Source organism: Xyrauchen texanus, chromosome 4, assembly GCF_025860055.1.
Source record: "Xyrauchen texanus isolate HMW12.3.18 chromosome 4, RBS_HiC_50CHRs, whole genome shotgun sequence".
In the NCBI taxonomy this organism is placed as follows: Eukaryota; Metazoa; Chordata; class Actinopteri; order Cypriniformes; family Catostomidae; genus Xyrauchen; species Xyrauchen texanus.
The window spans coordinates 7,219,097-7,244,827 of NC_068279.1; the positions used below are offsets into that span (position 1 = coordinate 7,219,097).

The 25,731-nt window shown below is 38.0% G+C and overlaps 2 protein-coding genes across 3 annotated transcripts in view; both read right to left on the reverse strand.

Annotated features, from left to right (window-relative positions):
• LOC127634883 (mitogen-activated protein kinase 1) overlaps positions 1 to 7,517 on the reverse strand; it is a 50,638-nt gene extending 43,121 nt beyond the window's left edge. For both annotated transcript variants that reach the window (XM_052114630.1, XM_052114620.1), the window contains exon 1: positions 7,093 to 7,517. In XM_052114630.1, coding sequence (XP_051970590.1) covers positions 7,093 to 7,238 — 146 coding nt within the window. In that variant the 5' untranslated portion in view covers positions 7,239 to 7,517. The remainder of the gene's footprint in view (positions 1 to 7,092) is intronic.
• Positions 7,518 to 13,089: 5,572 nt separating this feature from the next.
• Positions 13,090 to 21,906, reverse strand: LOC127637123 (protein phosphatase 1F-like). Its single transcript, XM_052118043.1, has 4 exons — positions 21,901 to 21,906; positions 21,168 to 21,356; positions 15,489 to 15,632; positions 13,090 to 13,308 (listed from the first exon to the last, which is right to left on the reverse strand). Exons 1-4 carry the CDS (start codon positions 21,904 to 21,906, stop codon positions 13,090 to 13,092), a joined length of 558 nt encoding a protein of 185 aa, XP_051974003.1.
• Positions 21,907 to 25,731: the final 3,825 nt, after the last annotated feature.

Consider the following 25,731-nt stretch of genomic DNA (forward strand, 5'->3'; position numbering starts at 1 on the left):
TTTAAAAATTCTGATGCTGGACACCTTCTAAATCTGGATTTCGTGAGAATCACCCACTTGTGAAGCCACAACACGCACAACCTTGAGGCGGATGGGCTACAACAGCAGAAGACCCCACCGGGTACCACTCATCTCCACTACAAATAGGAAAAAGAGGCTACAATTTGCAAGAGCTCACCAAAATTGGACAGTTGAAGACTGGAAAAATGTTGCCTGGTCTGATGAGTCTCGATTTCTGTTGAGACATTCAGATGGTAGAGTCAGAATTTGGCGTAAACAGAATGAGAACATGGATCCATCATGCCTTGTTACCACTGTGCAGGCTGGTGGTGGTGGTGTAATGCTGTGGGGGATGTTTTCTTGGCACACTTTAGGCCCCTTAGTGCCAATTGGGCATTGTTTAAATGCCACGGCCTACCTGAGCATTGTTTCTGACCATGTCCATCCCTTTATGGCCACCATGTACCCATCCTCTGATGGCTACTTCCAGCAGGATAATGCACCATGTCACAAAGCTCGAATCATTTCAAATTGGTTTCTTGAACATGACAATGGAGTTCACTGTACTAAAATGGCCCCCACAGTCACCAGATCTCAACCCAATAGAGCATCTTTGGGATGTGGTGGAACGGGAGCTTCGTGCCCTGGATGTGCATCCCACAAATCTCCATCAACTGCAAGATGCTATCCTATCAATATGGGCCAACATTTCTAAAGAATGCTTTCAGCACCTTGTTGAATCAATGCCACGTAGAATTAAGGCAGTTCTGAAGGCGAAAGGGGGTCAAACACAGTATTACTATGGTGTTCCTAATAATCCTTTAGGTGAGTGTATAATTAACAGTGTTAGCTGTAAGAAAAAGGAACTTTATAACTGAAAAATACCCATATGAAATCAACATTTGACATCGAATTGAGAGCTTGTGAATCGAATCGGGTTATCTGTATCATCAATACCAGTCCTAATTTTGACACTATTTGCTTTGAACGATCTGTTGATAATTATTAGAAATGTAGGATGGCACTAAATAACAGCCTAAAGGCTAAAGGCTCCAGCCCCTACCGTCAGTCACTAGTGTGAGTTGAGGCCAGAGGAGTGAGGTTTTACACATACCGCACAGCTATCATGTACCAGCTGGCTCCCGTTACACTCACCCCCCTAAACCTCAATCCCATTCCGGGTCAATGGCACCACTGTAACCGGTCCTGCTCGACCCACTCAGAGCAATACTCAAACCGGCATCTGCCGGCATGGGAGGCAAGCATGCTAACGAGGAGGCTAAAGGCTACAGACCCTAGCGTCAGTCACTAGTGCACCTCAAATCCATGGGAGTGAGGATTACGAATACCGTACAGCTATCACGTACCAGCTGGCTCCCGTTACAGATGCACTGATGGATCACTTTCATTTTTGGGTAAAATCCCTTTAAATTTAAAAAAGCATCTCAATACGCTTGCAGTACGTTCCACTGCACCATGCTACATCTAGCCGTTTTTGAATGCAACAACACATCCTGTGTGAACAGCCCCTGAGAGCTGCCTAATTTACTGTACAGCTTGAAAAAGATGGAATGCATAAGCATCACAATTTATGAAGAACTACAAACTGTTTGTAAGTTACAGGTTCCAGCGCGCGCACATTAAGTGAGCAACACTTTGTTTAAGTTTAAACATTTTGTACTTGGAAGAGACCTCACCAACCTGCCAGTGCGACAACATGTAATTACTGTCAAGAATATATGTAACATGACCATTATTTATAAAATGCTAAAAGCTGCATTTATGTCTCCATAACATAGCTTAATTACACTTGCTATGTGACTCTACAGAGTATGTTACTCACGGTAATTAGACCCTGTTGTAGAATGGCCTCAAGCGCTGCTGTACACACACATATAGAGTTACGGGAATCAAAGATTCAGTGTGGCAGAACAAAAACATGGACTGTAGTCTTTAGCCCAACTTTCTCCATTGCCAAATCCACTTACCCACCTCTTTCCATTTCCTTTCCACTCCCTCCCTTCATCCACTCTCTCTCTCTCTGGTTTAAAACTGAAACCCAGGCGGTTCTCAAACTCTCTCTTTAACACAGCTAAACTCAACATTCTCCAGCCATTACATCACAGGGGGCCTCTCAGCACCAGGCCAGTGAATGCTATTAAAGTAAGCTGACCCGCAGTTGCAGTCACTCGAACAGTTTTATGCTTAGAAATACATTCGTTGAACAGAAAACTGACACTAGATCAGTTTAAATGGTCTTTTACATCTTCTGAAATAATTCCCTTAAAGTCAACATGAAATTATAATTGAAAAAAGCATGTTATTTTCTAGATAAATTGCAGAATCGATATATTAATTAGCCAACATTTAAATTAGAAGTCAGTTGGCCTTCTGTTAAAGTAGTCTTGTGTAATAGTTTTGAGAGCAAATAGGGAGTGAGAAGCTTTTTAAAAAACACAATTCACATAACAAGATTTGGAATTATTTTGGGTTTTGCCTGAGGAGACCGGGAAAACCCATCTGCCGTGAATGTCTACAAAGATTTAAAGTCAAAGGGGGAAACACCCGCAACCTTATTAAACAACTTCGGACACGTCACACTGCTTTTGCAGAATACAGATTGGTTAGTGCCACTTCATTTAACCTGAATGCTTTATCTAAACATTTACAGATTTACTGTTTCTCTGAAATTTATTTTGTATTATTTATTTACTTTACATCAAACCAAGAATGTTTTAGGTAACATATTAGTCGATTTGAGCCTTTCCCTGTTCCTCCATCCAACTCTGTCTCATAAAAATTCATACATATTTGCTACATACATATGTGTCAGCTACAGAATCGTGTCACCACCAGTGCAGAGCTTGCTCAATATTGGCAGCAGGTTGATGTGAGTGAATCTGCATGCACAGTAAGGCGAAGACTTCTGGACAATGGCCTGGTGTCAAGAAGGGCAGCAAAGAAGCCACTTCTCTCCAAGAAAAACATCAAGGACAGACTAGAATTCTGCAGGAAGAAGTAGTGGACAGCAGAAGACTGGTGCAAAGATATTTTCTCTGATGAAGCTCCCTTCCGACTGTTTGGGACATCTGGAAATTCGATTGTCCAGATAAGAAAAGGTGAACGCAACCATGAGTCCTGTGTCGTGCCAACAGTGAAGCATCCTGAGACCATCCATGTGAGGGGTTGCTGTTCATCCAAGGGAGTGGGCTCTCTCACAATTCTGCCCAAAAACACTGCCATGAATAAAGAATGGTATCAAAATGTCCTGCAAGAGCAACTTCTCCCAACGATCCAGGAGCAATTTGGAGATGATCTGTGCATTTTCCAGCATGATGGAGCACCATGTTACAAGGCAAGAGTGATAATGAAGTGGCTCAGAGATCATTACATTTAAATTTTGGATACGTGTACAGGCAACTCCCCAGTTCTTAATCCCATAGAGAACCTGTGGTCAATCCTCAAAATGTGAGTGGACAAGCAGAAGCCCACAAATTGTGATCAACTCCGAGCACTAATAAGGCAAGAATGGATCACGATCAGTCAGGATTTGGCCCAGAAGCTGATATCCAGCATGCCAGAGCGACTGCAGAGGTTATGAAGAACAAGGGTCAACACTGTAAATATTCACTCTTTGCATTTTATGTTTTCGCCAATAAAAGCCTTTAAAACTCACAAAATGCTTATCATTGTTTTCCAGTATACCACAGAAACATAATAATAATCTACAAATCTTGAAGCAGCAAACTTTGCAAAACACAAAATATTTGTCAATGCCAATACTTTTGGCCCGGCTTTAGTAAGTTTAGTAAGCGATTATGAAGAGCTGTTGTATGTATACGGCTGAAGCGGATTCATTTCAAGTCACCTAACTGGCTCATAGTACACACATAAATTTTCTTTTTTCAACACCTGCTGGCTAACATATGTAATGTCAAAAAAAAAACATAACTCTTAACAGATCTGCGCTGTTCTTACACTTTAGTTTAGAACGGCATGAACACAAGCAGAGAGATACACACACAGAAGCGTTGGAGTGCTGATGGTGTCAGAACATCAGTGCTCATGGAATGTCTCTCGTCCAATCAGATTCAAGGACCAAAACTAACTGTTATATATATATATATATTACAACAATAATTAAGTTGACTGGGTTTTAATTCTGTAAATTAAAAGTGGGCTTATATCCTATTACAACTGAAGTGAACAAAATCATTTTAAGCCCAGAAACAAGTCAAAAAAAATGTGCAAAGAAAACTGGCTTCTTTTCTTCTAAAGACTCTCACATAAATGACTTCTAATTTTGCTGCTACATCATCCAGTAGACTAGTTGACACTTAAGTTTTTCTTAATAGGCTACACATTTATAATCAAACAATGTGGCATTAGAGGTTTGTTTCTTTTCATGTAAGAGTACCCCCCAATCAGTTCCACACAGTTAGGTATAAATATTCTACACTTATTAAGGAAAATAAAATCAAGAGATTTCAGGAATCGGAACTGGATTGAACAGAAAGTGGTATCAGTGCGTCTCTAGTAAAATTTCAGAAAAGACAACAGAAAGCGAGTAATACATTTGACTTGGTTTTCTAGGATTCAAGGAAATCTGATTGCTATCAAACTACCACAAAGTTCTATTGTACATGACTAGCATTACTGGTTTTCAAAAACCACTGCCAACGGTTGCAGCAGGTCTCGTTTTGCATAATATGAGTCAGGATGACCGTCACTCCAAATGCACTTCCTCATGGAGGCAGAGGTGTAATGCAGGATGCAAAATCCATTAGAATATCCAGAACTCCCAATCCGCAGTGCAAAATGTAAAGTGGGAAATAATACAGACCAAACAGAACATTGCATCATTAGGATTATCTGCACTAGGCAAAAACAAATTAGGTCAAATTAATTCCAAGTATTATTATCCAAATATTATAATGACTCCTGTATAGGATAATTGGGAGTTTCATGACATCATCAGCCATTCATATACGCCAAAAACTACTGCAAAAACAGATTGGGTTGAGAATTATGAGCAATTTAATCAAATTTGTCCCTTTCTGTCTCATTCTTGTGTCATATCATTCCTATATAAATAATGATGATTTTCAGTTTTAAATTCGCCAAAGTAGTACCAACAGCATGCATTTACATAAAGAGAAAAAAACAAAACTGATGAGATGGAAAAGATGTACCATGTACATGTAACATACAAAGGCTTAAAATGTCTCAATTGCAGTATAATTAAGTTTTAATGCCTCCACTTCGAAATACTCACTTTTGCATAAACTAAATGTGTGTGTGAAAATGTAAACACTTTTTTTTTTTTTTTTGGACATTAACATGCATGCTTGCTCTAAAAACAAATGTTCTCTTCCAGTATGATAAAGGTATCATTATTATACTCTGTTGATAAACAAATTATTAAGCCACAACCTTCTTTGTACCCAAATTCCTTACACTTACAGCAAAAACCATTAAAAAGGCTGTTGTCAGTCACAAGTGTAGCAACATAGAGACTCCAGTACCATTACAGCATGTTCAGCACAACATGTTACAGGCCATATGACTGTCAACCCAGGGTGGCTTGTTCTACTCTCTAGCTGTTGGAGTGGGTGTGAACCATTCATTCATCCATCCATCCATCCGTCCGTCCGTCCATGTGAGAAGAGCAAAACGAAGCCTGCCAACGATGAGCTCATTCATTTAGCCAACGGACTCCTCTCGAAAGAACAGATGGGCAATCAGACTGCAAAACCAAGCCAGTTAGTCTCTCAACTGTAATAAAGAGCTAGTTTGGAACTTACCCACAACAATTCTATTTTGTTATACAATTTCAACACCATTTACACCATTGAAAATTTCCAACACGATTGACAAACAGCACTTCAACAATCACAAAAATGGGTTAAACTTCTGTTCTGATTGAGTCGTAGACAACAAGGGAAAACAATGTAAAATGCAAATAATAAAATGCAATATAATTGTGAATAGTTAGGATAGCAAAATAGGCTTAACTTAAAAAGGGAAGTCAAAAAGGCTTTACATATCTTTTGTTGTTGAGCAAGTGCATTACAAACTTTGTGGTATTTTGGTGCAAATTCATTGGTTACTGGTAATATAGCCAAAATAATAATATAGCATTCGTGGCCCAGTGTTTCACACTTCTGCTGCTGGTAATGCATTTAAAAATGTGTCAGTTTTACTACTCATCTTAAGTAATATCACATATAAAATGTTTTAAGGGCATTTTTTAATCTTCAGTCTACACTTCTAAACCAATGTTAGGTCACCTGGCCTTGATGTCCAATGTAAAATCTGGGTCCTACCACTGCTTTACAGTTTTTTTCCCCTGTGCATTTATACAGTCCCTACCAGTTGTACTCAACCTTGAGGAGTCTGTGCCCACGCCTTCATGGAGAACCATGCCACCTTGACATTACTGGAAATGCACTACGCAAATTTCTTACAAACACAAATTACACCTCACATAAAACTGATTTCTGACCTGATGCTTGTTAGCCCAAACAGCCTAATATCTTGGTATACAGACTGCAATTTCACATAGATCATGCACAGAGCAAATAAACCAATAGGCAACTTTTGCACAGCCTACAAATCTGCATACTGCAGTGGTGATATTGTAATCTAGGAGCATTATGGTGAATTTAATTAGAATGGCATCAAGTCTAAATTCCAAATAAGCAACCTCATGCAACCAAATATGCTAAAGAGGAAAAACACCACGTAGCCTAAACAATATTTGCAATGCAGGTTCATTAATAAATGCATCTCTCAATTGCAACCTTCACAAATTACTTGTTAGACAATTACAAATGTTAGACCAATATGAACTTGTCTCTTATTGTCAATAACCATTTAAAACCAGTAGGGAAATACTTTCAATGTCCTCCTTAACCATTACAAAGAAAAGTGCATGCAACTGGTTAAGACAAGTAATACTAATTAAGACTGGGGCTGGTGCGCTGCGTAGTGAATGAACAAACCCGTGCGAGAAAAGGAAGCATTATTACAATACTTAGAAAAACAACATTAATAATGCGGAAGCTGGTTGTAAGAATAACTGCATCTTACCAAACCATGCCGTAAGCACCCTCTCCGATATACGAGAGGTTAGTGTAGCGCGGCCCGACATCGAAAGCTTGACCGCGGACCATCTCGGCACCGGATCCGGGGTTGGGGCCGCCGCCAGTAGGGGCAGAAACCGCAGCTGTCGCCATTGCTGAGAAACCGAACTGCCCTTACAAGCACACCAACCGCGATTTTCTACACAACGCAGCTTCTAACGACGAAAACAACAAAAAAATCTTATTTTGAATAAAACACAAAATAAAATCTGTATGTAAGACGTGTTTAACCTGAACGGACGAGTGAGAGGAAAAGAGTGGCAGCGCTGTTGTTGACAGGCATCTATATGTGTGTGTGTGTGTGTATATATATATATATATAGTGAGAGTAATTTGCGCGTGAAACTGCAGACAGCAACGAGAGCGAGCTAGCAAGACTATTGCCGCAGGAAATAACGGAGATCACGTGTGCAGGGAGCGGAGAGTGGTTACCATAGAGATAGAAGTTACACTCACTTTAGTGCTTTGCCGGAAAAGTCAGGAGAGGATAACCTGTTGATAAAACGAGATTTAGGTCGAAATGAGGGTGTCATTAAACGTATAGCCTGCAAAAAAACATAAGATGCATCAGATGTTTTATTTGGGTTCTGTCGAGAGGTATAGTGCGTCTTTCTTGAGAGGGTTTTAAAGACCGGCACTCATACTTATGGGGATGCAATTGAAAACTCACATCTTCTACATTCGGATGAATCTCCCCAAAACATTTCCAACTCATATTTCATCCCAAACTCACACGAAAAAAAAAAATAAACAAGCAATTATACAAGAATATTGAGCTATTTATTTATTTTTCATTTAGACAATATTTCCATGACAATTAATGGGGTAGTTCACCCAAAAATGAAAAGTATCTTTTCTCACCCTCATGCCATCGCAAATATGTGTGACTTATTTTCATCTGCAGAACCCAAATGAAGATTTTTAGAAGAAAATGTCAGATATGTAGGCACACCCCTTATTTTTGCCACAAATTTAGAGGTATGCTTGGGGTCTGTTTGGAAGATCCATTTGTGACCGAGCTTTAACTCCCTGGCTGATGTCATGAGATGTTGCTTCAATATATCCACATAATTTTTCTTCCTCATGATGCCATCTATTTTGGGAAGTGCACCAGTCCCTCCTGCAGCAATGCACCCCCACAACATGATGCTGCTACCCCCATGCTTCACGGTTGGGATGGTGTTCTTCGGCTTGCAAGCCTCACCATTTTTCCTCCAAACATAATGATGGTCATTATGGCCAAACAGTAACATTTTTGTTTCATCAGACCAGAGGACATTTCTCAAAAAGTCAGATCTTTGTCCCCATGTGCACTTGCAAACTGTAATCTGGCTCTTTTATGGTGGTTTCGGAGCAGTGGCTTCTTCCTTGCTGAGCAGCCTTTCAGGTTATGTCGATCTAGGACTCGTTTTGCTGTGGATATAGATACTTGTCTATCCGTTTCCTTTAGCATCGTCACAAGGTCCTTTGCTGTTGTTCTGAGATTGATTTGTACTTTTTGCACCAAACTACATTAATCTCAAGGAGACAGAATGCATCTCCTTCCTGAGCGGTATGATGGCTGCTTGGTCCCATAGTGTTTATACTTCCGTACTATTGTTTTTACAGATGAACGTGGTAACCTCAGGGGTTTGGAAATTGCTCCCAAGGATAAACCAGACTTGTGGAGGTCCACATTTTTTTTTTTTCCTGAGGTCTTGGCTGATTTCATTTGATTTTCCCATGATGTCAATCAAAGAGGCGCTGAGTTTGAAGGAAGGCCTTAAAATGAATGTGAATGTAAATGAATATATATATAGGCCTATATTTATTTTATTATTATTAAAAATAATTTTTAACGAACATTTCAAATAATCTGGTAGGATATACCTTGCAGTTGCATGACTGTGAGGCTGTCATAATCAGACAAAAAGCTGAAGTCCCCCCTCCTTTGTACGGTTTGGGATTGCCCAACTATTGTGCAATATCCTCTAGTGTAATCGGCTGTGTCATGTTGTATCTGCTACTTTTCTCAGCACTGGCCAGGATGAGCCAATCACAGTCGTATATTATTACTGAATAAGGATTTGTAAAACAAGCTTTTATAGATAAGTGAATGGTGGGCAGATGTTTGAATCTCCAAAAATCTCAAAGGCAGCATAAAAGCAATCAATACAACTCCAATGGTTTAATCCATGTCTTCATAAGAGATATGATAGGTGTGGGTGAGAATAATTTTTTTGTATAAATCTCCACCTGTGACCAGCCCCGACCAGTAGGTGGCAATATGCATGAAGAATGAGAATCACCAAAAAAAAAAAAAAAAAAAAAAAAAAAAGGTGGAAGTGAAAGTGAAAGTGGAGATTTGTAAAGGACTTAAATATTGTTCTTTTATTACTTTTATGCTGCCTTTATGTGATTTTTGGAGATTCAAAGTTCTAGTCACCATTCGCACTGTATGGACCATAAGAGTTGAGATAATTTTCTTAAATTAGGTAGGATGAGAAAGAAACCAAGACTCAGTCTAGGGAGATTTGGTACAGTATATACACAAGTAAATAACAATTATAATTTTATTTATTTATTTTTTTTTTGCTAATTGAGATGTAAATGATTTCGGTAGTAATACACAATTAAATGCTTACTGGATAATAATTGAGATATTAAAAGAGTTTTAATATCATTAGTTTTTGTTTAAAGTTTTGATCTATAGGCCTTACATTTGTTACATTATATTTGCTTCACTGTACTTCACAAATGTGCGTGTAAGAGTGTGCAAAACTAAGGTTTTGTGAAAGCAAGTGCATAATTGTGTGGTTTACTTGTGCCAACCACACTAGAGAAAGCTAGACAAATCAAGTGTGCTTAATAGTGCAATTGCAGCAGAAAATGTAGAAAAAGAGTTAAATACTGTCCACCAAACAGAAGTGAAAGGTCCTTTATTCGCATTATGTCCGATTAAAGCCCAATGTTTACACTGTAACTGGTTCCAAATTCACAAGAGGCATGCTTCATAGAATTACAGAAAAAATAATGCCACGGGACATCGTTCACATTTGCTGCTATTGTTTTAACAGTTATAAAAAAGTCGCAGGCATCAACATCACAATATGCAAGAAAACTGGTCAAGATACAGTTTACACTCAGTGTGGGAGTGGAATTAATTCATAAAGTATAAAACTTTACAAAACGTTACTGGTGCACAACATCAGTAGTAGAGGTAAATGATGCATAACATTAGGTAACTAATAGGTCAGCTCCCTTGTATCAGTTAAGTTGCCTTTAAAAAAAGGATTCAATGCAGATTCTATAAAAGTATACAAAGATAAGGCACTTTATCAAATACAGAGAGATCTGCCATGTGTTTCCATTATATATATATATATATGTTCACTCTTTAGTAATACAGCAAGAATTACAAAATGTCCTGTGAAAAAGCTGCAGGCGAAACGTTATCTACTGATACATTTCAGTATCTTTTCTTTCTACTGGAAAACACTTGTAGTTCAGAACTTAATATTACATTTCACAATTTATTGAAAGACACAGTTAACAGCAAAACATACATTTTTAATGGATAAAATGCGCAGATGGACAATTTCATTTGGCTCTACTGGGAGCTTAAGTTGAAATAAGGCATTGTGCATTTACAGCGCTATATATATATACACATGTAGTAAAAAGAGTACAAATCTATTATCAAACAATTGTGAGGTCACAATGCTTTCCCATCATTGGCACATCCTACATTATAATAAACAATCAGCGCAGATGATATGCATAGATATACTGGCATTGATGTGACAACACCCTTTATAATTTAGAGAATTTGCATAAAGTTTTTGCTTACCCATAAGGAAATGCTCTGATGTAAAATTAATAAGAAATATTTTGGACTCTGCACTATATCTAGGTCACTAATCAAATAATAATAATATGTGACATTGATCATGTTAACTTCTTTGCACAACAAAAACTACATTAAATAAGAAGAATGCAAAATGTAGAAGCATTTTTACAAGTTAGGCAGGGATATATTATATAGCAATATCCCATATTATTGCCAGATCAGCATACTGTATCATCACACTGTCTTCACCTTCCTCATTAGATATCCATTAGGTTAGCTCTATTCTTGGCCTTATCTCATTATCGTGACTCTGCTGCTATATCAGCTACTCATCACGAGGCTTTCAAAATATTGAGCGGCCGTAACGTGAGAACATTTGCAGCATGCAGGACGAGTGGTTTGCTAGGCAGCGAGTTTGGCAATGACAATATAATACCTCAACATGCACAAGCCAGTATTAACACTGATATTTTGAAAGGGCACTGTAACTAAATAAGTAAGGAAATAATATATGCACAAATAAAGGGATACTGTGCATTTTAAAAACTGCTTCGTAAATACGGGCTGAAGCACTCAGCAACAGAGAGAAGATCTTGTCAAAGTTAGACTTACACGTTTGGCACATTAAAGAGCTTGTTTACGGAGTACAGTTCATGACAGTATTTACAATACTAAACACCTACAACACCGGATTAGTACAACTGCCTAACAGACCTAAAGGCTTTAACAAACAATTAACGGAAAGTTATTTCAATTAAAGGAAAAAGTTAGTCACATTTCATTATAAAGCCACTGTGGTTCAAAATACAATGCAATGCAATGCTATGCTATGTCTGTTAAGATTAATGACACCTGTTTTTACTCCCCTGTAACATTCATTTAAAATAGGGAAGCACAACGACCAAAGTGACACTTGGAATAAGGATCGCCTGTTCTTTACACACACACCTCAAAATGTATCATTCTTTATGACATATTAAAGGAATGTTACAATACTAGTTAAAGGGATAGTTCACCCAAAAATTTTAATTCTCTCATCAATTTCTCACCCTCGTGCTATCCCAGATGTGTATGACTTTGGTTTTTAGAAGAATGTCTCAGCTCTGTTGGTCCATACAATGCATGTGAATGATGGCCAGATATTTGAAGCTCCAAAAAGCACATAAAGGCAGCATAAAATCAATTAATACGACTCCAGTGGTCAAAACCATGTCTTTAGAAGTGATATGATAGGTGTGGGTGAGAAACAGATCAAGTCTTTTTTACTATAAATCTCCATGTTCACTTGCACATTCTTTTGTTTTTGTCCGATTCACATTCGTCGTGCATATCGCCACCTACTGCTTCGGGGCTGGTCAGAGGTGGAGATTTATTGTATAAAAGGACTGAAAAAAATTCTCTTTTTCTCAGTCACACCTATCAAATGTCTTCTGAAGACATGGATTTATACTCCCTTTTGGACCTTCAAAGTTCTGGTCACCATTCACTTGCATTGTGAGGACCAACAGAGCAGAAATATTCTTTTAAAAATCTTAGTTTGTGTTCAGCAGAAGAAATCAAACACATCTGAGAAGGCATGAGGGTGAGTAAATGAGAGAATTTTCATTTTTGGGTGATCTATACCTTTAAAACATAATGTTTATTTTTTTGGTAATCAACACTATGTTCCAAATGCTGTTCAGCTTAAATTGTATTGAACCTGGAGCATAATTTTAAAGGAATAGTTCACTCACACTGTCGACATGTTCTCACCCACATGTCGTTCCAAACGTATGACTTACTGAAGTGAAACATTAGGCATAATGTTAGGGATTGATAGCCTCATACACCATTCACATTCACAGTAGGGAAAAAAAGATGCAATGAAATAAATGGTAACTGAGACCAACAATTTTGCCTTACATATCCTTTTGTGTTCCACATAAGAAAGTTATGGTTTGGAACTATATGAAGGCAAGTAAATGATGACATAATTACTGGCAAACAATCCCTTTAAGCACCAGTAAATGAGAAAACCTGTTACAAACAAGGGAAGTAGTTAGAAGATGGAAACATCTAATTTAAAAATGTCAAGTTACTATTTAGCAATAAAGTGAGTTAATAAATTACCAAGAATCAAGACATTCTCTGAAGAAAAAACAAACACCTTTCACTGGTGTTTTCCCCCGAGCCGCTGCCCTCTCTTAGAGCTTCCAGGACCAGGCCCGGGACCTCACAAGCACCAACAAAGTCAAAGAAGCCATCACAGGCCATGAGGATGTAATTTTCATAACTGTTCAGCTGGACTGATGAGCTGTCAGCATCATTAGAAACATATGACTTTTGATCAGTCACCTGTTGGGAAAATTTATTCTAGCCCTTACAGTTGCGGAGATATGAGCCAAAATGTAAAAGTATATATTATAGCACCACCTAGGGTCAGATGGGTGTGAATTTGTGCACCTGAGTAGTGAGGGGGTTTGGGATCATCCTGCCAAGTTTGGTGTCTCCATGAGTAATGGTCTCGGATGCCCAGACACTTTTAGGGCAGAAAAAAAGAAGAATAAGAAAAAGAAGAAAATCAGTACAATAGGGTTCCAGCAGCTTTGCTGCTTGGCCCTTAATCAATAAAATTACAAGAGGGATTCAGCAGCTTTGCTGCTTGGCACCCAAAAAAGAAGAAAATCAGAACAAAAAGGTCTCACGCACTTTCAGTGCTTGGGCCCTTATAAACAAATTACAAGCAATAGAACAAATAAAAAGCAACAGAACAAAGATAACAATTAAGAAATCTAAGTTTATATCAGTTTCAAGTATTCAAGTAAACATTCTGAAATTGGTAAAAATAAAAAACTAATTAATGATATGTAACAACTTGATTACAAAAATAAAAAAATAATACATTGATAATTTTTAAAGCTACTAAAGTTATCCAGGCAAGAGCAGTGAGTGGTTTTCTGGTTTTCTTGTTATTGTTGTTCAGACAGTGGCAGGTCTATTAGGCTGCATTTACACTTAAGTCTGATATTTGAGCCGCAAACAAGCTTCTCTCACAGCACTCATGAATTCCCAATGGATGTCAAGATGTTCACTGCAAATTAACCTTCAGATCTTATGCCTTCAGAAGACTTGGAATATGATACAGCAGTTGAATGGACTACTTTTAAGATACATTTGTGTCACTATCAGCATCCATTGTATTGAAAAGATTGAACGGGCTGTTCATCATAATTCACAATGGATACAGTGCAATGTAGTGATGGGTTGTTCACGAACGAGTCGTCTCTTGTAGGTGAACGTTGGGAGCCGGCTCACAGATCAGAAGAGCCGAATCTATTTATACAAATATAAGACAAATTAAGATATGAATAATCAAAAGATTTAAATGAATAGAATTAACTAATTCAAAGAACGAATAAAGAAATAAAATTATATAGGCCTAAATGCTCAAGCGCACACACATTCGTTGTGACTGTCTGCTCAGACTAACAGCCTCACATGTTGTTCCTGTCAATCAGACAAGCAGTGTCAACCATTGAACCAAAGATGCGTGAGGGAGGGCGGAGCCAATTTATTATGTTGTTCAGATTGTATTCGTTTTGAATTGTTACATTTATATGCACTTTGTTTATATACGTTAATAATTTATACTTTACATGAACATGTGAAATAGCATCCTTCTTTTTACATTTATTTCAATTTGTGGGATGCAGCAGTTTTGCAAATTGTTATTTATTTTTCTTTGATATGGTGCATTATTCTATCATCAGTACCGCCGCTCCCTACACGCATACTACGCAGTCTGCGTAGGGCACCAACTCCCTAGGGGGCCACCATCTTACACTAGGAGGGCACCAGAAATCCACCGGCTGCCCTTACTCACACGTTATATGTTATTCAAGGACCCGAAAGCAGTTGGTACACAGATGATCACTTCACACTAATGTCACGCTAACCCCCTATTTAAAGTTATAATTTCAATGCAAATGTTTAATAGCATTCTTTTTCATAACAATATAATGCATTTTTAAATGCATTGTGGTTAAGGTAGAGTATGATTTCATTTAATAATTTAATTAGAATTGTTTTAACACCAGTTATAGTTAACACCAATATAAACAGCTAACACCAATATAAACTGTTTGACTTGAAAAATACAAAACATATTTTTTTTAAAGAGCCGTTTGGGAGCCAAAAGAGCAGGGTCTTTTTGGTGAGCTGTGCCGAACAAGCCGGATCAATGAAAAGAGCCGGAATGCCCATTACTAGTGCAATGTAAGTTTTATGCCCGTTTCTTGTAATTTAACAAGAACACAATTAATTTGAATTCAGTCTGTGCCTCTCTAGGGTCTCTTCTGATACTTTGTCATTTAGTCAGTGTAATGCAGGTCACATCACTAATATTGATTCAGCATGTGGTCAGCAGTAAGTTCCTCTGTCTCACATTTCAGTTGCTTACAGAGGACAGATGAATATCTGATACTGTGTTGTGGTTCAGTTTCTACAGTTTGGCAATGGACTGTAGTGTCTCATACCTCTCTCTCTGGACTGTGTGGGTCCATTACAGTCACAGGTTCTCCTTGTCTGACCAGCATAGCTTGAGAGTCACCCAGCCAGGCGACAGCCAGGCAATCCGAGGTCAAAAAGACCACCACACTAGTGCTTCCGCTGCGCAGACGCTAAAGAAAAGAAAAACAGATTGCTGTTAAAGTTTGCCATCTTTTGGCCATTGATAATGCACAGCATTGTTTGAGTCAAGTTTCTAATAACGCACACTTGGATTTATAATTATATTAAAAATGCGTTCTTATGTACAGACATTTTCTTTCACCTGTTATGTAGCGTTTACATCATCATATTGTAATTTTGAGCTACCAACTAGTAAAAACATGTATAGCCGTGGCCAAAAGGATTGGCAGTGACATAAATTTGGTGTTTTGGAAAGTTTGCTGCTTCAGGATTTGTAGATTCTTTTTTCACATGCTTCTATGGTATACTGGAAAACAATGATAAGCATTTCATGAGTTTTAAAGGCTTTTATTGGCAAAAAAAACATTAAATATATGCAAAGAGTGAATATTTACAGTGTTGACCTTTGTTCTTCATAACCTCTGTAATTCGCTCTGGCATGCTGGATATCAGCTTCTGGGCCAAATCCTGACTGATCGTGATCCATTCTTGCCTTATTAGTGCTCGGAGTTGATCACAATTTGTGGGCTTCTGCTTGTCCACTCGGCTTTTGAGGATTGACCACAGGTTCTCTATGGGATTAAGATCCGGGGAGTTGCCTGGTCACAGATCCAAAATTTCAAATGTAATGATCTCTGAGCCACTTCATTATCACTCTTGCCTTGAGACATGTTGCTCAATCATCGGGAGAAGTTGCTCTTGCAGGACGTTTTGATACCATTCTTTATTCATGGCAGTGTTTTTGGGCAGAATTGTGAGAGAGCCCACTCCCTTGGATGAAAAGAAACCCACACATGGATGGTCTCAGGATGCTTCACTGTTGGCACGACAACTCATGGTAGCGTTCACCTTTTCTTCTCGGACTATCGATTTTTCAGATGTCCCAAACAGGTCGGAAGGGGGCTTCATCAGAAAAAATATCTTTGCACCACTCTTCTGCTGTCCAATACTTGTATTCCTGCAGAATTTTAGTCTGTCCTTGATATTTTTCTTGGAGAGAAGTGGCTTCTTTGCTGCCCTTCTTGACACCAGGCCATTGTCCAAAAGTCTTTGCCTCACTGTGCATGTAGATGCACTCACACCAACCTGCTGCCAATATTGAGCAAGCTCTGCACTGGTGGTGACACGATTCCGTAGCTGACTCCTCAGGAGGAGATGGTCCTGGTGCTTGCTGGACACTCTGGGACATCCTCAAGCCTTCTTCACAGCAGTTGAACCTCTCTCATTGAAGTTCTTGATGATCTGGTAAATGGTTCTTTCAGGTGCAATATTCTTTGCAGCAATTTCCTTGCATGTGAGGCCATTTTGATGCAACGTGGTGATGGCGGCATGTCTTTCTTTAGGAGGTAACCATAAAGAACACAACCATTGGAAGCACATCTTCCCTCCTTTTATAGCAAACAGTCTGCTCTTATAATCCAATCAGAATAATAGAGTGATTTCACCTGACTAGTACTCGTTCACACTTTCCCAGGTGCTGCTGATATGATTAGTGAAATTATGTTAGCTGGTAATTTTGTGCCAGGGCCAAAAAACTGTGAAATTTGGGTTTTTGTGATAAAGATTTTGGCAATTATTTAAAATACATCAGATCACTCTGCACAACAATCTAGAAACGTGAATCAACACCACAACAACTGAAGCAGAAAACTTTCTGAAACACAAAATTGATGTCACATTTCTGTCACTGCCAATACTTTTGGCCATGGCTGTATTTTTTTTTTTACTTATAATTAATCGGTCAAACTTTATGAAAGCTCTCATGGTGATGGCAACACAAATAGTTAGGTAGAAACTTCTACACATATTTCTGTCTGAAATGCCATTTAAATGCCAATAACCAGTTATGCTTTTTTAATTCTTAAATATAACATAAAGACGTGAATTAATGTGGTGATGAAGTATTTTACCCTCATAAACATCAAAGCCACGTATGGAACATTTTTGGTTTTACAAGCGAGTCCGAGGACATAAACGGAGTTGTCATGTTCTAATTACAGTAATTCCGACACCAAGTGAACACAATATTGTCCGAATTGTGCAGAGCATAGAAATATAAGAACATGTACAGGTATTTATATTTAAAATAATTTTAGTTTCACCATTTCATGGCATTTTATTTTATTAAATGAATTCAGTATAATCAGACAGACCACTTCAAAATGAATACAACTATTCATTAAATTATTATTACTATTAAAATGAATGGTAGAAATTGGAACACCCAATATGGCAGGTGTAGAAAAGGAAGATTGGATTTACAGGTAAAAAAATCTAATCACCTTTTAGACACAGATATCACCTATCGGTAAAAAAGATTTAGAGTAAAAAAGGACTTTAAATATTGTTCTGTAAATATTGTTCTGTTTCTCACCCACACCTATTATATTGCTTCTGAAGATATGGATTTAACCACTGGAGTCATTTGGATTACTTCTATGTTTCCTTTATGTGATATCTGGAGCTACAAAGGTCTGATCACCATTCACTTGCATCGTATAGACCTACAGAGCCAAGATATTTTTCTAAAAATCTTCACTTGTATTCTGCTAAAGTAAGTAATTCATGCAAATCTGGGATGGCATGGCGGTGTGTAAATTGAGAGAATTATTCGTTTTTGGGTGAATTATCCCTTTAACTGGTCAAAATACTATTTTTCATTGTTTGGTCATGTTAGTTCATATTTATTAAATAATGTTAGTAATCATTTTTTATGTAACTTTAAACTTTTTATGCAAAAGATGTATTAGTCTAAGTAGTAATTTTAATTAACCAATATTGTAAAAGTGTTGTTTATTGATAGTTTACGTTAACTTGTGCTTTTACTAATGTTACTGAACACAACCATATTGTTCCATTATAGAAAAAAATAAAAATTATTTTACACTTGTTACACTGCACCAGTGAAACAAAGTGCTTACTCATTTTTGTATCTGTGAAGGCATACAGAGCAGTGCAACAAGCTTACACCGTTTGCTTACCACATATTCCACCACAGGTGTATTTGTTACAGTGTAGGAAGATTAGAAACACACAACAATACCATCGTCAGTAGGAGATTTTTCCATCGAGCATTTCCACAGAATGCACCGGCTTGACAAATAAGGGCAAAGATCATCTAACTGTTGAAACTGACTGTGAACAATGTTTTCAAAAAGTAGATCTTGAACAAATTAAAACAGAAAAGTTTCAATGTAAAATTTAAGATTTGGCAGTTGGCACTATTTCTATATAACTAATCAGATGTAATCAAATGTGACATTGACCATGTTTAATCCTTTGTACAAAGTCAGATTTACTTGCATCCGAGCACGTAAGATGCTCTTTGGAACATTCTCAGATCATGCTAGATAACATGAATCAACAGGTTTTGCATAAATTGTGGAGTCCACACCAGCTCCAGTGCATGCTGGGATTAAAACTAAAGGGGGGCACACCAATAGGGCTGGGTATTGATACAGATTTCCAGATTCAATTTGAATCCGATTCAATTCAATATTGATTCATATGGATTTATTTAAGTTATAATGTCCCTTTTGCTTACATATAAAATAAATGATCTCCCAGCTAATGCTGTTAATTATACAGGGGGACCATTTAACTAGGTATACATTTTAAAATATACATTTTACTAATTATATTTTATTACTTTTTCATCATTTTGGTCACATTTTGGCTTTTTAAAAATGAACAAATAAATGTATTCAATCAATAAATAAGATATTATATTTCATATATTATTTTTGTTGCAGACAGTTGAAGTTTAAATACACTTAGGTATTGAAAAAAATCATTTTTTAAACACTCCACAGATTTAATATTAGCAAACTATAGTTTTGGCAAGTCTTTTAGGACATATATTTTGTGCGTGACACAATTCATGTTTCCAACAATTGTTTACAGACAGATTATTTCACTTTTAATTGAATATATCACAATTCCAGTGGGTCAGAAGTTTACATACACTAAGTTAACTGTGCCTTTAAGCAACTTTAAAGAAAATTATGACAAGCCTTTAGTCAATTAGCTTCTAAAAGGAGGTGTACTGAATTGTTGGTGTACCTGTAGATGTTTTTAAGGCCCATCTTCAAACTCTGTGCCTCTTTGCTTGACATTAAGGGAAAATCAAAAGAAATCAGCCAAGACCTCCACAAGTCTGGTTCATCCTTGGGAGCAATTTCCAAACCCCTGGAAGTACCACGTTCATCTGTACAAACAATAGTACGCAAAAATAAACACTATGGGACCACTCAGGCATCACACAGCTCAGGAAGGAGATGCATTCTGTCTCCTAGAGATTAATGTAGTTTGGTGCGAAAAGTGCAAATCAATCCTAGAACAACAGCAACGAACCTTGTGAAGATGCTGGAGGAAACAGGTAGACAAGTATCTATATCCACAATATAATGTGTCCTATATCGACATAACATGGAAGGCTGCTCAGTAAGGCAGAAGAGACTGCTCCAAAACCAATAAAAAGCCTAACAAAATTTGAACTGTTTGGCCATAATGACCATCGTTACGTTTGGAGGAAAAATGGTGAGGCTTGCAAACCGAAGAACACCATCCCAACCGTGAAGCATGGGGGTAGCAGCATCATGTTGTGGGGGTGCATTGCTGCAGGAGGGACTGGTGCACTTCCCAAAATAGATGGCATCATGAGGAAGGAAAATGATGTGGATATATTGAAGAAACATCTCAAGACTTCAGCCAAGAAGTTAAAGCTCGGGTCGCAAATGGGACTTCCAAATGGACAATGACCCCAAGCATACCTCCAAAGTTGTGGCAAAATGGCTTAAGGACAACAAAGTCAAGGTATTGCATCACAAAGCCCTGTCCTCAAACTGAAAAAGCGTGTGCGAGCAAGGAGGCCTACAAACCTGACCCTTTTACACCAGTTCTGTAAACATTTCTGTAAACTGTCCCTTTAAATGAGCACATGTTAACTAGAGAGGACTCGAATGGCTTTACCTAATCTGTGCAATGCATGATTAGAATTAAATGACTGTAAAGAACAGAAAGGGTATTAAAAGAGACAGTACTCAATGATAAATGGGTTGCGTGGATCTCGTCTTGTACACACATTACACGGAACAACTTTTACTCTCAACACGATGTGAAAGGATTTCTCTGCTGAACACTTCACGTCTAAACTACACAACTGTAAAATGTAAATGTAAACATTTACCAGCCAGTTACCAAATATATTCATTTTAGTCACATAGCATGAAATTTGGTAGCAAATGCAAGTGATTTCCTCTCTAGTAGAGGGTAGTAGAGGGTTGCGCGTTGAGTGTAAGATCGATCTTGGGATTTAAGAATTGATATCGAGATTGTTCAAATGAAGATTGCAAATAATTGGAAAAACTATATTTTTAACCCACACCAAATATTAAAGAAATTGTACATTTCTGGTAATAGAATTTGTAAATAAATATATATATATATAATTACTGAAAAATGCATTTTTACTGGTGGTCTGGCTTTTGGACACCACTTTACGTGTCTTCATTGATTGTTCTGACCTCTCTCTTGGATTTGATCTTGAACAATTCATCTGTTTGTGTGAAGCTGTTTTTGAAGGCTGTTGTCATTTCACTTTTTAGCGCCTCCTGCTGGCTCAGTATGATATGCAGGTGAGTGGCAGCATATGTGGCAGCATCCACCCCTCCATGCCCATCAAACACAGAGAAATACTCGCACTCCACACCATCCTGAAAACAACATGAAATTTAAATCGGAATCATTCTCTAGAGTCTAGATACTCTGTAATCCACAATTCTCAATAGTCTATACAACAGACACTTTAAAGGATTAGTTCAGCCAAAAAGGAAAATTCTTTCAATATTTACTCACTTTGTGACTGCTATGTTGAGAATGCACGACATGGCATATACAGTATGTAATACCTTTTTGATCTCATGAACGCCCTTATTATTGATATATCCAGTAATCATGGGGTTACAAATATGCTTGCAAATGAATATGGCATTTCTACAATGGCATTCAGTAAGAAAAAGTTGTTCTTTTGTACAATGCTGCTTTCATGCTGATCTGTGTCAGTATAAAGGCCAAGGCCAATGAAACAGAAAATAAAACTATTCTGTAACCGAAATGTCACATTACACAAGTTACAGGTTTTTTTTTTATTGGTTACGTGCTTTTCTCAATACCTAGTACTCTTTTTTGCAAACATTTCACACAGTTGTCTTTTAGCAACTTGCAGCTTAAAGGAAAATTCTCTCATACTTTTCTCACCTTCATGCTATCCAAGATGTGTGTCACTTTCTTTCTTCTGCTGAACACAAACAAAGATCTTTAGCAGAATATTTCAGCTCTGTAGGTCCTCACAATGCAAGTGAATGGGTGGCAAAATTCTGAAGCTGGAAAATCACACAAATCAGCATAAAAGTAATCCATAGAACTCCAGTGGTTAAATCAATGTCTTCAAACGTTATATGACAGGCGTTTGTGGGAAACAGATCAATATTTAAGTCCTTTTTTACTATCAATCTCCACTTTCACTTTTACATTTTTCTTCTTTTGTTTTTTTAGGTGATTCGCATTCTTTGTACATATCGCCACCAGCTGGGCAAGGAGGAGAATTTATAGTAAAAAAGGACATAAATATTTATTTGTTTCTCACCCACACCTATTAAATAGCTTCCAGATTTATGGGAAGCTACTTTTAGGCTGTCTTTATGTGCTTTTTGGTCACCATTCACTTGCATTGTATGGACCTACAGAGTGGAGATATTCTTCTAAAAATGTTTGCGTTCCGCTGTGTGGTAAGTTGTGCGAGGATCACAGAGAATAGCATGAGCCTCCACATGCTGTCAGTCTCAGCGGTGTCATGCACAGCGAGCAACGTGATAAGATGTGCAGATTGAGCAGAGACAACTGAGACTTGTCCTCCGCCACCCGGATTGAAGTGAGTAACCGTGCCACCATAGGGACCTAGTAAGCATTGGGAAATGGGCATGCCAAATTGGGGAGAAAAGGGGATTAAAAAAAAAAAGAAAGAAAAACACTGAATACTAGTAACATATGATGTATAATTTATTTATTGCAAAGCAAAAACCAGCATTTACAAAACAAATTGCAGAATTATGTGCATTTGTGGTTTCGTGAACGGTTAAAGAGATCGTTCACCCAAAGAATGAAAATTATTATAAAATTGTTATAAACAGACGCTGCAACGGCTCAGACTGCAACACTAAAGAGACACACAAATAAATGACTGATCATGATACAACAGTGTTGGAATATCAGTATTAAATATACAACATTTAGACTAAAATACAATAAATTAACTGCTTTCCCCCAAGAGAATCAATTTTACAAATAACATTATGAAACTGTTGCTTCACATATTATATTTGTTTGAACACTAGAGAGCAGCAATGAGATCTCATCAGTTCTTTTAGGAATAAATGCAATATTTATAGATTTTTATTGGTTTCTGTGTTTGCATTAGAAGCATTATACTGTCATTGTAAAATGTTTGTATTAACTCATTCACATTTGCCCATTCATTACATCATGATTTAGCTAAAGATGCAATTACATTTGAAGCAGCAAGTGACTCAGGTGTTGTTACCTAAAAGTTGTGATGCTATGCTACTCATTAAACGGATAGTTGAAGCTCCAAAAAGCATATTAAGGTAGCATAAAAGTAATTCATATGACCCCAGTGGTTAAAACCATATCTTCAGAAGCTATATGATGGGTGAGGGTGATGAACAGTTTCATATTTAAGTCGAATGCGAATGCGAATACGAATGCGAAATGCCAAAATCAAAAGAAGAATGTGAAAGTGAAGACTGACAGTACAAAAGGTGTTAAATATTGATCTGTTTCTCACCCACACTTATCATATCACTTCTAAAAGACAATAATTTAACCACTGGAGTCTTATGTATTACTTCTATGCTGCATTTATGTGCTTTTAGAGCTTTACATAACCTTTATTGTCTCCCATGAGGACAATTTGTTCTGCAGCAGTGAAATACAACACATATAGCTTAAGTCAGAAGTTTACATACACTTAGGTTGAAGCAATATAAGGCACTGGATATTGTAAAAAATAAATGAAAACGAAATATTCCTTTCCTTTAACATAATGAAAAAAGTCTATAAGACTTAGACCTGGGTTGTCATGTCCTTGTTGCGTGCTAGGAAAACCAACATGTTCACCTTATGTGGTTTCAGAGAGGATCAGAGAGGGGTAACAATGTTCCCTGCAGCACTAAAAACTCTCTCTGATGGTGTTTTTTGCACAAATGCACATGTACTTGCGGGCGACTTTGGAAAGCACAGGAAATCTACCCTGGTTATCGTGCCACCAGGCGAGTGGATCTGCGTTGGAGTCTATGGGCTCCTCCTGTAGGTAGCACACGAGTTCAGTGTCTGCTTGAGCTCTCTTAGGTATGGATACGGAGGTGGTTGTCTGTGACTTCAGCAGGTCTCCAAGAGTCTTCTTTTTTGCTGCATGTGGCACCACCACTTGCACAAAGGACTCTTCGTCTCCAACCGATGACTCATTGGCACCACTTCCTCCGTACTCCATTCCCAGTATCTCTTCGATGAGGTCATATTTTGTCTCCTCCTTGTCATCGATATGATCCCCCCTATATCTAGGGTCCAGTAAGCAGGCCTTTGACAAGTTTTTGTAAGGCATCTGGTTCGTACTTCTCCTGAAGAAAACTCTGCACATCTTTCTCTTGATGTCCACTGTTATGGTGGTGTCCTTGTCTGAGGAGTTTCAAGACAGGTTTGACCGATGACACCATAACATAGCTCTCACCAGACAGCAGATCCATAAACTCAGCCGCAGGTTTCAAGGCCGCATTCACAGATTCAAGGACAGCGATGTCCTGCCAGCTCGGCATGAGATGCTGGTGTTGCCGCTCATCCAAAACTCTTTTGATAGCTGGGATTTGCTCCAAAACTGTGTCCACCATTTTCTGTTTGGTGCTCCATCTCATAGCACAATCCTGCACAGAGTTTTGGCCATTAAATTATTGAACTGAAATTAGCTTTCATCTCACTCCTACTTAGTGCAACATAACAGTGCAGTGCAAAAGTAAACTGTCTCGTATTCTCTTCAACCAGCTCTGAGAGAATGTACTGACCAAGGTGTGGCACAGGCCCATTGCTCGGGCTGTGCGGTCCTTAGCGCTTGCGATTGCGTTTGTTACTACCAAATGTAAGTTGTGACCAAAGTAGTTCAACCACGGCCAGATCAATTTGTTCACTGCTGCTACAATGTTTGCCCCGTTGTCTAATTTAATTTAATTGTCTGTTGTCCTATAGGCCAAATATTGCCAGACTTGTGGTTATGGGGCATAAACACTGTTTCGAGGCAATGTGACTCATATAAGGAGTCATATTGACACTTGACCATATATAAGTTGTGGCAGAGTAGTCGTCGACATTTGTAAGCTCGCTTTTGATCTATGTCTTTACTGTGTTGTATATTTTTGGGACAGCAGTTTCTGAGAAGTAGGTTTTGCCAGACATCTTAAATTGCTTGTCGAATTTTTGAAGCATTGACTTGAATGTATGTTTCTCCACCATGCTAAATGGAACCATCTCCTCAACCAGATACTGCGTAACAGCGGCTGTCACTTTCACAGCTGTATTTGACAACTCGCGCAAAGGCTTCAGCCACTCCTAACTGTTGGTTGGCACCGGCCTGATCTGTTCCTTTTGAGGCTGCTCCGCGACTTGGTGCTGGTGGGGGCAGCTGCGCTTCGATAGCTGGATGATAGGTAGCTAGGTGAGTCCTCAAATTCAATGTATTTCCCTCTTTCACAGGAACCTTTCTGGCACAGATTTTGCATATTGCCTTGTCTAAACTGACTGGCTCTCCCTTTTCATTCGGGTTGAACTGTTCCCAAACTGATTACATTTGGTTTTGGGACCAGAGCAGCTTCAGTCTTAAAAAAACAAAGAGTGGAACTCAGCAGCACCAGATGCAAACAGACATTTGTTTTCATTATTTATTTATTTAACATTCAATGCACATGCATGAAGTGTAAAACAAGAAGGGCATAGCCTCATGAAAAAAATAAAAAAACAAAAACA

Coding starts and splice junctions, on each gene's coding strand:
- LOC127637123 (XM_052118043.1), bottom strand. Junction 15,633..21,167: donor AGATCAAATCCAAGAGAGAG/GTCAGAACAATC, acceptor TCTTTTCTTTAG/CGTCTGCGCAGCGGAAGCAC. Junction 13,309..15,488: donor CACACAGTCCAGAGAGAGAG/GTATGAGACACT, acceptor TTTTCCCAACAG/GTGACTGATCAAAAGTCATA.